Genomic DNA, 15,521 nt, shown 5'->3' with positions numbered 1-15,521 from the left:
GGAACGAAAGGAAGATGAGGGATTAAGTTTCCCAGCAAACTAGCTTACCACATTTTTGTCTAGCATGTTGTGTGAATCTAGCATGTGGTTAGTTTATGGTTTGTAGTATCATTCAAACACATAAAAGTGGCTTGAGAAAATAATATTGAGTTAACCATGGCTAAGCATGTTATGTGAGCACACCTAATGAGGGATTGTGAAGCCAAAAACCTGTATGCAAAGAAGCTGTATGTCTGAAACAATATACTATAATGCAACATTAGATAATTCTAATAACCAATGTCACAATAAATGGAGAAGAAATTGAAGTCATCAACAATTTCAGTCTACTCTGATCAACGATCAATGCCAAGGGAAGAAGTAATCAAGAAATCAAATGATGTATCGCGCTGGGAAAATCAGCCATCAAAGACCTATCTAAAGTTTTCAGAAATAAAGAGTTGTAGTTTAGTTTAAAAACAAAGGTGCATCTGACTCACTCCATGGCCTTCTCAATTGCCACATATGCCTGTGAAAGTTGGACATTAAAAAAGGAAGATAGAAGAACTGATGCATTCGAATTGTGGTGTTGACAAAGGTTATTGAAAATACCATGGACTGCCAGAAGAACAAACAGATCAGTTTTAGAAGAAATACAACCAGAATGTTCCCTAGAGGTGAAGATAACTAGGCTCAGACTCTCATACTTTGGGCACATCGTCAGGAAAGACCGATCGCTTGAAAAGGACATCATGTTTGGTAAAGTCAGGGCCAGCGGAAAAGAGGAAGACCTTCAATGTGATGGATTGATACAGTTACCGCAGCTGGATGCAAACATTGGAACAGTCAGGCATATGGCGCAAGACTGAACAGCATTCCGTTCTGTTATACATAGGGTCGCCAAGAGTCTTAAACGACTTGAGGGCAACAACAATAACAAAGCCCTTGGCATGACTATTCCTGACCACTGAAATTAGGACTGAGGATAGTCTATAGATAGTTTAAAACATTGTTGACTCAGAAACTGATGCACACTTAGTAATATTTATGGGGCTTGAAAGAACAACTTTCCTTTGTTACAATTTAAGTGTCAGCTATGAAAATTCCTGGAATGGGGAATGACAAAGGGGCGGCGCGCGGGGAGGAAGGGCGGGTTATAAACTCTACTTTATTCACTTCTTATCCAGCCCACGCTTCTCCACCTGTCTTTCATCACACTTTCCAGGCTGCATTGCTTTATCCTTTCAACCTATACCTGCCTTCTTTCCATAACACTGTTAACCTAAGCAACGGCATGGACACAGCTAGCTGCGCACAAGCACACACCGTCCCGTCTCAAGAGTGGCACCGCCTTCTGAACACGTGTCTCTCTTTGCAGCCAAATTGCCTGTTTTCACACAGTCCCAACCTAGCAGTTTGCAAAGAAAGCGCCGGCTCCTGCTTTCAGCTCAGGCGCACAACCAGGCGGAGGGCAGACTTCTGCGCGAGGGTCTCGCGGAGAGCGCCCGCGAAGCGCGGAAGAAGCGCCTGCTCATGGCTGGCAGCCTCAAGGAGAAATCGGGGCGAGTCCCTGAGAGAGAGGAGAGTGTGGATTGGGGCTACGAAGAAGGTGAGCAGGCGGAGGGGGGGAGCTGGGTTGAGTGTGAGCTGGAAGGGAGTGGGACAGAAGGGGGAAAGTAGAGCACACGCCGGCTCTTGTCCCCATCAGTGTGTGCAGACAATCCTTGCCTTCGTTATCAGACGTTATCTGGGGTGAGCACAAAGCCTTTCCCTCTCAATAAAGCCTTTTTCCTCCCACAAAAATGTTAAGACAGCCACATCAAAAAGTGAGGGATTTGTTTGGGGGTAAAAGAAAAAACAGTTGAAAAGCTGCAGAATCTCTTAAGCTGTAATGCATTTAACAACACACTGCTGTGTGATGTTAAAAACGCAAGCATTGAGGAGCTGCAGTGACCGAGCCTCTGCTTTCAGTTGCTGTGGCCCCCGGAAGGGATTTTTAATCTCTCGGTTTTTATCATCTAACTGTGTGTTTTGAAAGGTGAGAGCATTCCTTTCAAGGAATCGTGGAGCCACAGTGGTGGGTGGGATGTTGTGTGCACAGGGATCTCGTGATAGAAGACTGAGAAAACAAAATTGCAGGTAGTATGGATTTGTTAGGGACTCCGATTCTTCCGGCTGGATATTAAGTGAAAAATTGTGTGTGCCTGCGTGCAGGAATGGATACTGTTCTTTGGTTTTGGTGAAAATGACAAATGTACATTTTTTGAGGTGTCATGAAGGAGGCATTACACAAAACTTGTAAGGTTAGATTTTATCCTGTGAAATCAAGATATTAAATAAGAGTTTAACCTTTTCTTTAATCTAAAAAAGAGCTTTGATGAACTCCAGGGTACTCCCTGCTTTGTGATGTTTCACAGTGTTAACTCAGGCTGAGCAAACTTTCCCTTAAAATCCTGAATTATTTCCAGTGTTTATAAACTGAATGACATTTTTATGGCTTAAAGAGGGTAGGAAACAGTAGCTCATGTGTTATTACAATGTTATTGTGTGGATTCCGTGGATTCCTGATTAGTGTGCCTGCTGGGACCAAAGATTTTACATGTAGATCCCCCATTGGATTATTATGTGTCAGAAATGACACTGGTTGTAGTCACTTTTTAAGTTAATTTATTCTATGTTAATCAAATGATGGTTGTGTCCATCTAAAGTAGACTTTTACTCTAGTTAAGTCAAATGGAAATCTGTATATATTTTTATTTCTGAGCAATGATTGTGTTAATTAGAAAAGAAAATGAGAACAGGAGCTGTTCTATCAAATAGATTTATTTTCCCTTAAGAAATCTTTGGCATGACCTCCTGGCCCAAAGCAGATGAGAGATTAAATGCATCTTTGCACTTAACAAGCATTAAAAAAAAGGCAGCCCCTGGGATGTGTGGGTATGCACTGTTCATCACTGGGGTTGGACAGGTGGAAAATGTAATCCTTATTCAATTGCTGTAGTCCTTATGAAAACTGTATCTTTGAAGCTGCACACAGAGAAATTCTCCTCTGGTATAGACATTTATTGAGTAGCTCATAGTTTGATCCTGTTTTGTTCTTGAAATGTGATGGATAAGAATAATTTTGGTTCATTTTCATATGGGCTTTGTCACATTTCTCTTGATAAGGTGGTCTAGAGAAGGCAGAAGCTAATGGAGCCATAATAAAAGAAATCCAGTGACTGCTGTGCTTCAAATGCAAGCCCTCTTTATAGAGAAATCAAGGTTAAAATTCTTGTGCTGCTTTCTCCTGCCTGTGGTGTAACTGATTTAAGCTACTCTCATTTGGGTGGGAGGGACAGCTTCCACCTGCCTCTTGTCTGGACTAGCCTGATGTCAGACTGTTTGCTTCTGATCTTGTGAGAACTATCTCCAACAGGCTTTGAGAAATGTATAGCAGAACAGGATAAATCTTTCATCCCGGTTACAGTCCATTATTCTAAGAGCATATAGAAACACTGCTCTCTTTCATTTAAGTGAAATATATTATTCTGTTTTTCAGGCGTTGAGTGGGGGCTAATATTTCCTGATGCAAATGGGGAGTATCAGTCCCCTATTAACTTGAATTCAAGAGAGGCCAAATATGACCCATTGTTACTGGAAGTACGCTTATCACCAAATTATGTTGTATGCCGTGATTGTGAGATCATCAATGACGGACACTCCGTTCAGATCCTCTTAAAGACCAAGTCAAGTATGCTTTCTCACTACTTACCTTCTTTGTTTGCCTTAGGATAAGCTAAAACCAGTGCCCATTGTTTCATTTTAAAATTATGTTTATCATTATTAGTAGCAATAGTAGCAATATACTCAGAAATATTCTATTTGAATCAGAGAACTGGATGGAACCATTAAGTCCAATCTGCTGCTCAGTGTAGTAATCTAAAATTATGAATTCCTGCCAGAGAGCTATCTGGACTTTCTGTGAATCAATCCTATGAAGCAGAGCTCACCACTTCCCTGATAATTGGTTCCAGTGTCAAATTGCTCTTAACTGAAAGGAAATTTTTCCTAACATTCACTCAGAATCTGCCTTTCTGTAACTGAAATGAATTTCATGACCTGCATTCTGGGAGAGGGTCTCTGCAAAATCCCTTCATGTACTTGAAGGGTGTCATAAAATTCCTCCTTGGTTTTCTCTTCATATCACTGTAAGGTATATATTTTTCTCAATTTCTCTCTATACTATTCAGCTTTATTGTCCTTCTCTGAACTTGCTTCAATTTGTCTGAATCCTCCTGTCCTTCATATACATTAATTCAATCGTTGTTAGTACATTTATAAGGATGACTGAGCCAAAGTCAATAATCTGAACTCTATTTTATAGCTGTGTGGTACAAAGTATTAGGATGAAAGATAACGATGTCCCATGTATTAAAGAACTAATTGGCTCAGGGTTTTCACTCTTGGTTATTTGGGCTCTTAATTTATTTCATTTTTAACCCCTACTACCAAACTGGGACATAAGAAAGGCAGTACTTTAGTTAGTCTTCACCAACCTGATGGCCTTTAAATATGTTTGAACTTAAATCTTTTGATCCTCAATCAGCTCAGCCCTTGGACATACTTTCTCAGGATCATGAACAATAGTTTAATATACAGTATCTATAGAATGCCTGTTTAGAGAAGGTTGAATTTCCTGCTTGTCTGCTTTCATGTACATAACCCATTTGTGATCAGCATGGAGAAGGCATCCTGTGAGCCTCATAGAGATCTTAGCTACATATTGCTGTAACTGAAAAGGTCACTTGGAAAAACAGATTGCTGATTGCTGGGAGTGATGAGACCTCTCTCCACCAGGGACCATATGTCTAATATGTGTGTGAATAGGAGGTGTGAATATACAATCCTTAGCCCCAGAGCAGAAAAGAGCTCAGGAAACTACCCATCTCTAGCATGCATTTTGTTTGGAATATTTGTTTAAAAGAGAATTTCACATAAAATGGCACATCATGCCAGCATTCAGAATTTATTATATACAATAAGTTTAGTGTTTATAATATTCTTAGCAATCTCCTAAATGATATGAGGCAACTAGGGTCAGACAAAACAACAACAACAATCTCTCATTCTGTAAATAGCCAAATGATTAGAAGGAACACTACCCTGGGAACTTGCAGCTCTGAGTCAGGAAGGTTTTTAAGGCCACTTCAGATATTCTCCAAAAGTTACACACAGAAAGCATGGAAGAATTATGCTCACCCTATCTCATCATATACAAACTGGAGAGAGGCATATGTTGCCTAGCTACTGATAGTGGATTTGTGTTAAGAGTGGGGTATGTCAAGCCGACTGAAGCACTAGAGATGAAGGAGATTATCTTTATGGTTTTTCCAGAGTAGACACATACTTTTGTATGGCTTTTTTGGCAGGAAAGGAACATCTGGAATTTAGGATTTCATCCTTTTTTTGCAGGGGAGGGGGGAAGAGTGGCCTTATTACAACATGGTATATGAAAGTACATGCTGCAATAAATTTGTTGATCTCAAAATTCACAGAACCCTTTTTAATTTACCAGTCTGGCATTTTTGTTGTTGTTGTTAAATTATCAAGGGAAAAAGAGCCATAACTGTTTGCCATAAAGGCAGTGCTTTTATATATAGGATCCAAGGCTGGCTGATGTTTTGCTTTAGTCATTAAACTTCTCTTTAGCAGGCTGAAGTGAAGATTACAAAGTTTGACACTTTCTACCTAAAACTATCAAACAAGCTTTCCTTCTAAGCCAATTATTTTATTTCTAGTTATGCATAATAAAATAAGCAAAACTCCAGAAGCTTAAAATAAATAAAATCTTACAAATATACACTCCACTGCATGCATGTGTGTGCTTACACTATCGTACAAACTATTTGATGCTTTTTCCTTCTCTCTTTTTCTTCTCTTTTGGTATAACCCTTGAAAACTTCAAAATGTACTGTGATAATCCCAGTTTCATTTTTAATCTCTAATATTTTTGAAAAATTCATTTAAAAAAATCACTTTCCAAACTTCCAATGAGAAGTTTGAGCATGGTAATAGCTTTCTGGCCTGGCTGGAAGGAAGTAATTGAAGACTAATTTACGTTTTGTAATATCTGCATGTATTTACTAATATGTAGTTTTAACATATTTAATGAATATGCAGTGGAGGTGAAGAATAGATTTAAGGGACTAGATTTAGTAGATAGGGTCTTGGAAGAATTATGGACAGAAGTTCACAACATTGTTCAGGAGGTGGCAACAAAATACATCCCAAAGAAAGAGAAAACCAAGAAGGCAAAATGGTTGTCTGCTGAGACACTAGAAGTAGCCCAAGAAAGGAGGAGAGCAAATGGCAACAGTAATAGGGGGAGATATGCCCAATGAAATGCAAAATTCCAGAGGTTAGCCAGAAGAGGTAAGGAATTATTTTTAAGCAATGCACTGAAGTGGAAGAAGACAATAGAATAGGAAGGACAAGAGACCTCTTCCAGAAAATTAGAAACATCGGAGGTAAATTCCATGCAAAATGGGTATGGTCAAAAACAAAGATGGCAACGACCTAACAGAAGAAGAAGAGATCAAGAAAAGGTGGCAAGAATATACAGAAGACCTGTATAGGAAGGATAATAATATTGGGGATAGCTTTGACGGTGTGGTCAGTGAGTTAGAGCCAGACATCCTGAAGAGTGAGGTTGAATGGGCCTTAAGAAGCATTGCTAATAACAAGGCAGCAGGAGATGATAGTATCCCAGCTGAACTGTTCAAAATCTTGCAAAATGATGCTGTCAAGGTGATGTATGTCATATGCCAGCAAATTTGGAAAACACAAGAATGGCCATCAGATTGGAAAAAATCAACTTATATCCCCATACCAAAAAAGGGAAACACTAAAGAATGTTCAAACAATCGAACAGTGGCACTCATTTCACATGCCAGTAAGGTAATGCTCAAGATCCTGCAAGGTAGACTCCAGCAATTCATGGAGCGAGAATTGCCAGGTGTACAAGCTGGGTTTAGAAAAGGCAGAGGAACTAGGGACCAAATTGCCAATATCTGCTGGATAATGGAAAAAGCCAGGGAGTGTCATGAGTTCTGATGGTGAGCAGGAGGGGGCCGCTATTCAGGGGCAAAAATGCATGCGTAGTTTAGAGACTTTGAGCTGTCATTCAAAGAGACACAGAACAGACCTGCCTTGACTTTTGGGGGTTTATCTGTCTGGGTTTTCCCACGCTTCTTCAATTGGGTAGGATTTTCTGTCTACTATAGCAATAATAAAGCACTAGAGACTTCTTCCTCATCTTGGCGTGGTTCTTGCTTAGTCAGGACAGGGAGTTTCAGAAAAACATCTATTTCTGTTTTATTGACTATTCTAAAGCCTTTGACTGTGTGGACCATAACAAATTGTGGCAAGTTCTTAGCGGTATGGGGATACCAAGTCATCATTTCTGCTTCCTGAGGAATCTGTATAACGACCAAGTAGCAATGGTAAAAACAGACCACAGAACAATGGACTGGTTTAAGATTGGGAAGGGGGTACAGCAGGGTTGCATACTCTCACCTACCTATTCAACTTGTACACAGAACAGATCATGCGATGTGCTGGGCTGGATGAATCCAAGGCTGGGGTTACAATCGCTGGAAGAAACATTAACAATCTCAGATATGCAGATGATACCACTTTCATGGCTGAAAGTGAGGAGGAACTGAGGAGTCTTATGACAAAGGTGAAAGAAGGAAGTGCAAAAGCTGGATTGCACTTAAACCTCAAAAAAAAAAAAACAAGATTATGACAACCAGCTTGATTGATAACTGGCAAATAGAGGCAGTGACAGACTTGATATTTCTAGGTGCAAAGATTACTGCAGATGCTGACTGCAGTCAGGAAATCAGAAGACACTTAATCCTTGAGAGAAGAGCAATGACAAATAGTTAAGAGCAGAGACATCACACTGACAACAAAGGTCCACATAGTCAAAGCAATGGTATTCCCAGTAGTAACATATGGCTGCGAGAGCTGGACCATAAGGAACGCTGAGAGAAGGAAGATAGATGCTTTTGAACTGTGGTGTTGGAGGAAAATTCTGAGAGTGCCTTGGACTGCAAGAAGATCAAACCAGTCCATCCTCCAGGAAATTAAGCCAGACTGCTCACTTGAGGGAATGATATTAAAGGCAAAACTGAAATACTTTGGCCACATAATGAGAAGACAGGACACCCTGGAGAAGATGCTGATGCTAGGGAGAGTGGAAGGCAAAAGGAAGAGGGGCCGACCAAGGGCAAGGTGGATGGATGATATCCTAGAGGTGACGGACTCGACCTTGGGGGAGCTGGGGGTGGCAACGACCGACAGGAAGCTTTGGCATGGGCTGGTCCATGAAGTCACAAAGAGTCGGAAGCGACTGAAGAAATAAACAACATAGTTTTAACATAGAGGATAAACACAGCTTAAAATATTCCAACATATCCCCCAAATATACTTGTATGAACTGTGAAAGACACCATCCAAAATGCTTTCTCATTTGCTGGTGTCTTCTTCCAAAATCTATCAAATCGTGGTTGCTCCTATACAACTTCATAGAATATGTCTGTGTGAGGTCTACTTGCCTCCTGCCGCTACTACTACTACTTCTGCTGCTGCTTCTCTATATCAAATAGCATTTGACTAGCTGATCACTCTCCATTATTACATGTTAGCAGTGCTCACACATGGAGCTCAAGTGTGATGTTTTAACTACAGTTTGTTGAATGAGCCCCAGTGGCTGAAATCAGACAATATGTGAAGCCACAGCCAAACACACCACACTGTGGGTTAAAGCAATGTGTATATCCAGCCACTGTTTATTACTGCTTATTTCCTTCTTGCATTCAAATGACCAGGTATAGTCTCAAGGCAACCCCTGCATAGTAAAACATGGACCTCATGGACCATATAATTTTGTTTACATAAACATAGTTCAACATATATCTTTCACTAAGAAAAGCTGTGACATTGCATAAAAAAGAGAATGCAACTGGATATCATTTGCATATTGTAAACACAAGGCGGATTGCTCTACCAGAACAAGAACCAACTGTGTTAATTGTGAGCCCCTCTACTGTACAGTTTCCATATTTGATCTTTGCCCAAAGAGAAAATTTTCCAACTGTTTGTTGAGAGGGGTTTTGGAACATTGCTAGCCATGAATATCACTTGCTATAATGTGTATTGTGCTCTTTTCCAGTGTTTGTAGGAGGGCCATTACCTCGGGGGCATGAATTTGAACTTCACAATGTTCGATTTCACTGGGGCAGAGAAAATCAGCGTGGCTCAGAACACACAGTTAATTTTAAAGCGTTTCCCATGGAGGTAAGAGTGGTCTCACCTTACAGAACCTTAGAATTTATTCTCTTAATGTTAAATCATTACCTCAAAACCAGTTGGTTTCATTTTAACCCAGCATCACTGATTTATAGCAACAATTAAACGCTGTCACTTGAGGTGGGCACGGAGAATTTAAATTTACATGCATAGGATTGTGCCTCTGGTGCAAATTCTGTATGATTAATTGGTCATAAAATTAACACACAGTACTATAAACTTTGGCATTAATAATATTCTAAAGAAGACTTGCCACATTAGCAATTCCTGTGTCACCTTGAATAATAGCTTATTTTGCTTCCTTTTCTTAAATTGTAGTTGTGTTGGTCGTTTTTTTAAAATCATAATTGGATTTGTTAACATTTATTTATATATTCTGTTTGGCCATCCACTCAACCTACAAGTTAAAAAGAAAATAATGCATGGCATTTTTTATGGATGATTTCCAGTTTTTAATGAACTATAACATCTAGAACAATGTTTCTTAAATGTTTTGCTTGCAGGACCGCTTCCCACTTTTAAAAACTATGGAGGACCCCAAAAGAGTTTTTGTTTGTATGGGTTATATTTATTGATATTTACTGTATTAAAAATTAAAATTGACACATTCATAGAATATTTATTGAATCATGTACAAATAACAATATAAAATCTATTAGATATAAACATAAAATATTTTTGATGAAAAACCCTATCTTTTTTAACAAATATAATAATGAGAAGAGTAACATTATTTTAAATTTTTGTAAATATCTTCAATATCTGGCAAATAATTTTGATTTTGCAAACCCCTGAGATGGTCCTGGGGTCCTAGGGCCACACTTTAAGGAACACTGATCTAGAAGAAGCAAAGAGGGTTCATAGTCCTTGATATATATGGAATATTTCAAACCTGTGTTTCTGTCTGTGATGCTGGTTGCAATATTTAAATGTTTCCTCATGAAATGAAGTTATTTTTTATATAATCAAAACTCAATACATTTTTGTTTGCCTTTAAATGTTTCATGTTACTTTGCCTTCATCCATTTAGAAGTTTAAAAACAGCTCCTTCCTTCCTTCCTTCCTTCCTTCCTTCCTTCCTTCCTTCCTTCCTTCCTTCCTTCCTTCCTTCCTTCCTTCCTTCCTTCCCTATCTATCTATCTATCTATCTATCTATCTATCTATCTATCTAATTCTTTTGTGGGATTTGTTACTGTGCTAAACCAGCTTTTTCTAGTCAGAAATGGCATGATTTCTAAGTTGTGGGGGAGGGCTAAATAGTTTAAAATCTTGATGCCCCCACCTAAAATGAGAAATACTGATTTCTTAATCTGATGTTTTTGTCTCGTATTAGCTCTTTTCTTGGCACTGCATAATGGTGGATATAATGCTCACTGGGTGGACCAGTTGCTTACAAACAATTAAACTATTATTTAACAATAACAATATGTGAATAAACAATATGGGTATGAGTTGTTTCTCTTTAGATCAGGGTTTCTCAACCAGGTTTCCACAACGGGTCACTAGGGGTTCCCTGGGAGATCATGATTTATTTAAAAAAATATTTCAAATTCAGGCAACTTCACATTAAAGAGGTAAGTTTCATTTTTTATTTTTAGTTTAAGAACACAGTTAATGCATATATACAGGCCTACCTGTGAAACGAATATAATTAGGTTGACCATATTTCCTTGAGACAAAAATGGGACATTGGGATGGCAAAACGGGATGGGGTTAAACTGATGTAATATTATGTAATATTCTGTATTCATAAAAAAGATGATAAAAAAAGTTTTAAAGAGTTTTTAAGATCCATTTTCTGGTCCTTGCTGAGAAGCTGCAGGAGGGGGAGCTGAGGCAGTGGTTGGGTCCAGAGAGGCTGGTGCAGCAATGGCGTTGGGCGGAGAGGTTGCAGGAGGGCTGAGGGTGGTGGTGAGCTGGGACAGGAGGACAGGAACAGAGGCGGCAGCAGGCTGGAGAAGCGCAGGAGGGCTGAAGGCGGTGGTGAGCTGGGGCAGAAGAACAGGAACGGAAGAGTCGAGTGAACAGTTGTCCCCGACAACCTGTTCCTCTCTGGTGCACCCTTTTATTTTATTTTCTTCCCGCCGTTTTGGCCTGAGAGCCAATCAGCTTCTTTTCTGCTGGGCGCACTTTTCTGACCATTTTCCTCTGCACTGATTGGCGGCAGCTACTCTTCCTCTTGCTCACCGCCAATCAGCTGTTCCTGTGGTTCCTGCTTTGGGTTTCCCGCCGGATTGAGAACTACTGCCAATGGGTAAGTCAGCCTCAATTTCAATTTTTTTCCCGCTTTTCCCAATAACAGCTCCAACGTTTAAAAAAAAAAACAGGACAAAATTGACCTTTACTGTATATTAAAATGACGGGACAGTCATGAAATGTTAAAAAAATGGGACCGTCCCATTCAAAATGGTAGGTATGGTCAGCCTAAATATAATAATTTTGTAACTTCTGACCTACAGTATATTTGAGCCTGAATGTGCAGGGGTTCCCTGAGGCCTGAAAAATATTTCAAGGATTCCTCCAGGGTCAAAAAGTTGAGAAAGGCTGGTTTAGAGGTACAAGATTCTCTGCTCATCTACAGAATGATTTATTATTTTGCAAGCTCCTGTTTTCCTGGATGCATATTGATTGATACCTTTCCCTTTCTTCTGTTTCCTGTCAATTGCCTCTCCTCTCTCCCCTTGCCCCTTTCTCCTCTCCAGGTTCTCTTAGCTTTCTGCATCCAGGGGCATTGGGGGGCAGCAAAGAAGTCAAGATGGTGGCTGTAACTGTGTTACAAAGACTTGCCCCTTTTGAGAGGTGTGACAATACACATTAAAAAGTGTGAGGGCTTCAATTGCATGGCCTTTCTGATGGCCCAGCTTCCAGTAAGCCCTTTACTTACTTCAGCAGGCTGCAAGTAATTTACTAGTTCATCAGAGTTATTAAGTTCTAAGCTGCCACTACAAAGGCCTTTTTTCAGCCCTGTGCCAAAATTATTTGGGGTCAATTTCAGGCTTGCAGAATTAGTTCCACTTTATCATTAAAAACAAACAACAGACAGGTTAGAAAAACTGAAACAGGGAAATGCCAATTAAATTCTTTAAATCCTTAAGGCCCTTCGTCCACATTGGCCAACCAACCAACCAACCAACCAACCAAATAAATAAATAAATTTATATATAAATTAATCTGTACATTGATTAAAAAAGTCCACATTTGGGCTCCTTGACAAATGCCACTAATGTACATGCTGCTGTACAGTCACTACTATTGTAATATGTGAAGCAGCCCTCAAATCTTTGTCTTATTTAATGTAACAGAGAAAAAGAAGAAAGTCTACAGTTAAGCTATTAAAATCTCTAGCTAGTTATGCAGTAAACAGTATAGCATATTGTTACAATACATTTCTAAAATACATATTTTTGCCTTAGAACCTGGAATATATTTTAAAGACATAATAATGTGGATAAAATTTCATGGAGAATATTAACTATGTGGTAAAAAAGAGATTAAAGTAATATGTAAATGGCCTTAAAATGGGATCTTACAGATTTAGTTGATGAAGGTGTTAATAGATACTTAAATTTTTTGAAACCAATAAAGCGAGAATGGGGTTTAAAGCAATCTGTGACAATCTGGTTGGCATATTTACCTTGCTTTTTCATTTATTATATTTTGCAGATGTTTGCAAACATCTAAAGTATATCTGTGTGGAAATCTTTACAAACACATTTTTTTGATTTTTTTAAAAATACTTTTTAAAGTTCAGTTTTTTTAATGTTCAGTTTTATAGGACATTTGTTCCTATTTTATGGGAAGAAACAACATCCCATATTTTTAAACAAGACAATGATTAATGTACACTCCTTGCAAATCTGGAAAATCTTTACTTGCAATTTATGATTTAACATTTCAGGATTAGGATGACATCTGAAATAAACACACTGGAATTACAAGTAGTCCTCGGTTAACGACCACATGTTCAGTGACCATTTGAAGTTATGACAGCACTACATGAGTCGTACTTGTGACTGGTCTTCATAATCAGGGTGCTAGGTAACTGACTTGCACTTACAATGGTTGCAGAGCCCATGGTCATGTGATTACCATTTGCTATCTTCCCTGCCAGCTTCCCACAAGCAAAGTCAAAGGGGAAGCTGGCAGGGAACATTGCAAGTCACTGTGGTAAGTTGCTGGCATTCCAGCGGCTTTTTCCCCCAAGGAGCCCAGCTATAGTGCCCGCAGCACCCCCTGCCTGTGGCGGCCACCTGTGCACCCTCCTTTACCCAGCAGCAGCCACACCCTCCCCCGCCACACTTGCATTGTGCCCTGACGGCCACCCACACACCCTCGGGGAGCCAGCAGCAGCCACACCCTGGCCTTACTCTGCTCATGCTGTGCTGTGCTGGCACTTGCGCACCCTCCCCCACCCAGCAGCAGCCACTTACCTGCCGCCAGACTGCTTGCAGGCTGCCTGGGACTTGTGACTTCCTGCTGGCTTCCCCATTGACTTTGCTTGTTGGAAGCCATCAGGAAGTTGCAAGGAGGTCCTCGCTTAATGGCCTGCAATCCTCACTTAACAACAGCAATGGGGATTGCCGGAATTGCCATTGCTAAGCAATGTGGTCGGGTAATGTCACACTTTATGACTTCATCGCGTAGCGATGGAAATTCCAGTCCCAATTGCCATTGAAACTCAATGACTACCTGTAGTATGACCTTTGCCTCGCAGCCATTTGATGTGCATTTCTCCAGTCTTGAAGTTGATAGAAAAGTATATCAGTGTAAATTGCACAACCCCATCAGCTGTGCCCTTATTGTACCTCAGAACAAGTCAAAAGATGGGTGCTGTCCTTACAGATTTAATGCAGGGTAAAAGGAAAGTAACTGGGGGATTCTTCTGGCTTCATTTTCCTTCCCACCAAGCATCTCCTATGGGTGGAAAAACATCTCATGTATTCTGAATTACAATAGAACAAATACCAACAGAGGAGCATATCTGTGCTCTGAATAGTATGATACTTATTAACTGAAATGTGTAACAGGCTCACTGCAGTTAGGGAAATTCCACACACCCCATCTCCTCCAGGAAACGTTCTCCAGTTTAGATGAGGAATAGGACAAGGGCAAAGGGACTATATTCCCTCTCAGACTTACAACACTGTGTGTATTCAGAGACACAGACACACAGATTTAGTAACATAATTAATGTCTTGACCCTTAGAACAATAGTGGCTGCTGAATGAGAAAGTGCCCTAAAGCAGGTATTTTTTTCAGTCTAAATTAGCTAATGCTAATGTAATATTTGCAGACTGTACAGATTAGTAAGGGTTGTTGTTTGTTTTATAAAATTGAAGTTTACCATTAACCTTAAGCCACAGAATACAAAGAAAAAAAAAGTCAACAGATACCATCTTTACGTACAAAACTGGTACACCAGAGCTCAGCAATTATGGTATTTTCCACTGATAAGTTGTTGAGAGAATTAGGTTTGCTTTGTTTGGTTTCTTTTACACAAATGTTCTGTTCATAGGGCCTTGTTTGCTTTGTATGATGTGCTCTCATTGATCTTCTAGATGACATGGAGGGTGGAGGGGTAGCGTGCACTACTGTACAAACGCTTCAACCTCTTGAGGGACTACCCAGTCAATATCAGGATCTAGCTGATGTATTTGGGGAAAAGGAAGCAGATCGCTTGCCACCCCACCGAAAAACAGACTGTGCCATTGAATTCTTACCTAATGTAAAGTTACCTCACCCAAAAATATACCCCATGTCTCCCAAAGAGCTCACTACGCTAAGGGAGTTCATTGACAAAAACCTGGCTAGGGGTTTCATTGAGCCTGCTAATTCCCCGGTAGGAGCTCCTGTCCTATTCAGACCAAAAAAGGATGGGTCATTGAGACTTTGTACCGATTTTCGCGGGCTCAATGCGGTCTCAATATTAAATAAATATCCTTTGCCCCTGATCAAAGATATGTTATCACATCTGGCCAGAGGCAAAATCATGTGACCACACCAACTTAGGATGGTAGTTGCAGCAGTCCCACTTGCCATCGTTAAGCAAATCCTGTGCAGTCGCAGCATCCTGCGGTCATGTGATCGCCATTTGTGACCTCCTGCAGGCTTCCCCATTGACTATGCTTGTCAGAAGCTGGCAGTGAAGGTTGCAAATGGCGATCACATGACCATGGGATGCTGTG

At 40.0% G+C, this 15,521-nt stretch overlaps 1 protein-coding gene across 4 annotated transcripts in view; it reads left to right on the top strand.

Moving 5' to 3' along the window:
- The first annotated feature begins 1,254 nt into the window (after positions 1-1,254).
- Positions 1,255-15,521, top strand: part of CA8 (carbonic anhydrase 8) — a 47,355-nt gene continuing 33,088 nt past the window's right edge. For 2 of the 4 annotated variants that reach the window (XR_010067654.1, XM_063299325.1), the window contains exons 1-3: positions 1,403-1,588; positions 3,521-3,712; positions 9,200-9,324. Coding sequence is in view for 3 of the 4 variants with exons in the window: in XM_063299325.1 (XP_063155395.1) it covers positions 1,513-1,588; positions 3,521-3,712; positions 9,200-9,324 (393 nt within the window). In the remaining variant the exon portion in view is untranslated. Of the gene's footprint in view, positions 1,589-3,520; positions 3,713-9,199; positions 9,325-15,521 lie in introns of all 4 variants that reach the window. The other 2 variants (XM_063299327.1, XM_063299326.1) reach the window with 2 other exon arrangements.

This window comes from Candoia aspera, chromosome 3 (genome assembly GCF_035149785.1).
Source record: "Candoia aspera isolate rCanAsp1 chromosome 3, rCanAsp1.hap2, whole genome shotgun sequence".
NCBI lineage: Eukaryota > Metazoa > Chordata > Lepidosauria > Squamata > Boidae > Candoia > Candoia aspera.
Note: the sequence above shows the minus strand (reverse complement) of the source record. Positions and strands in the feature narration are given on the sequence as shown.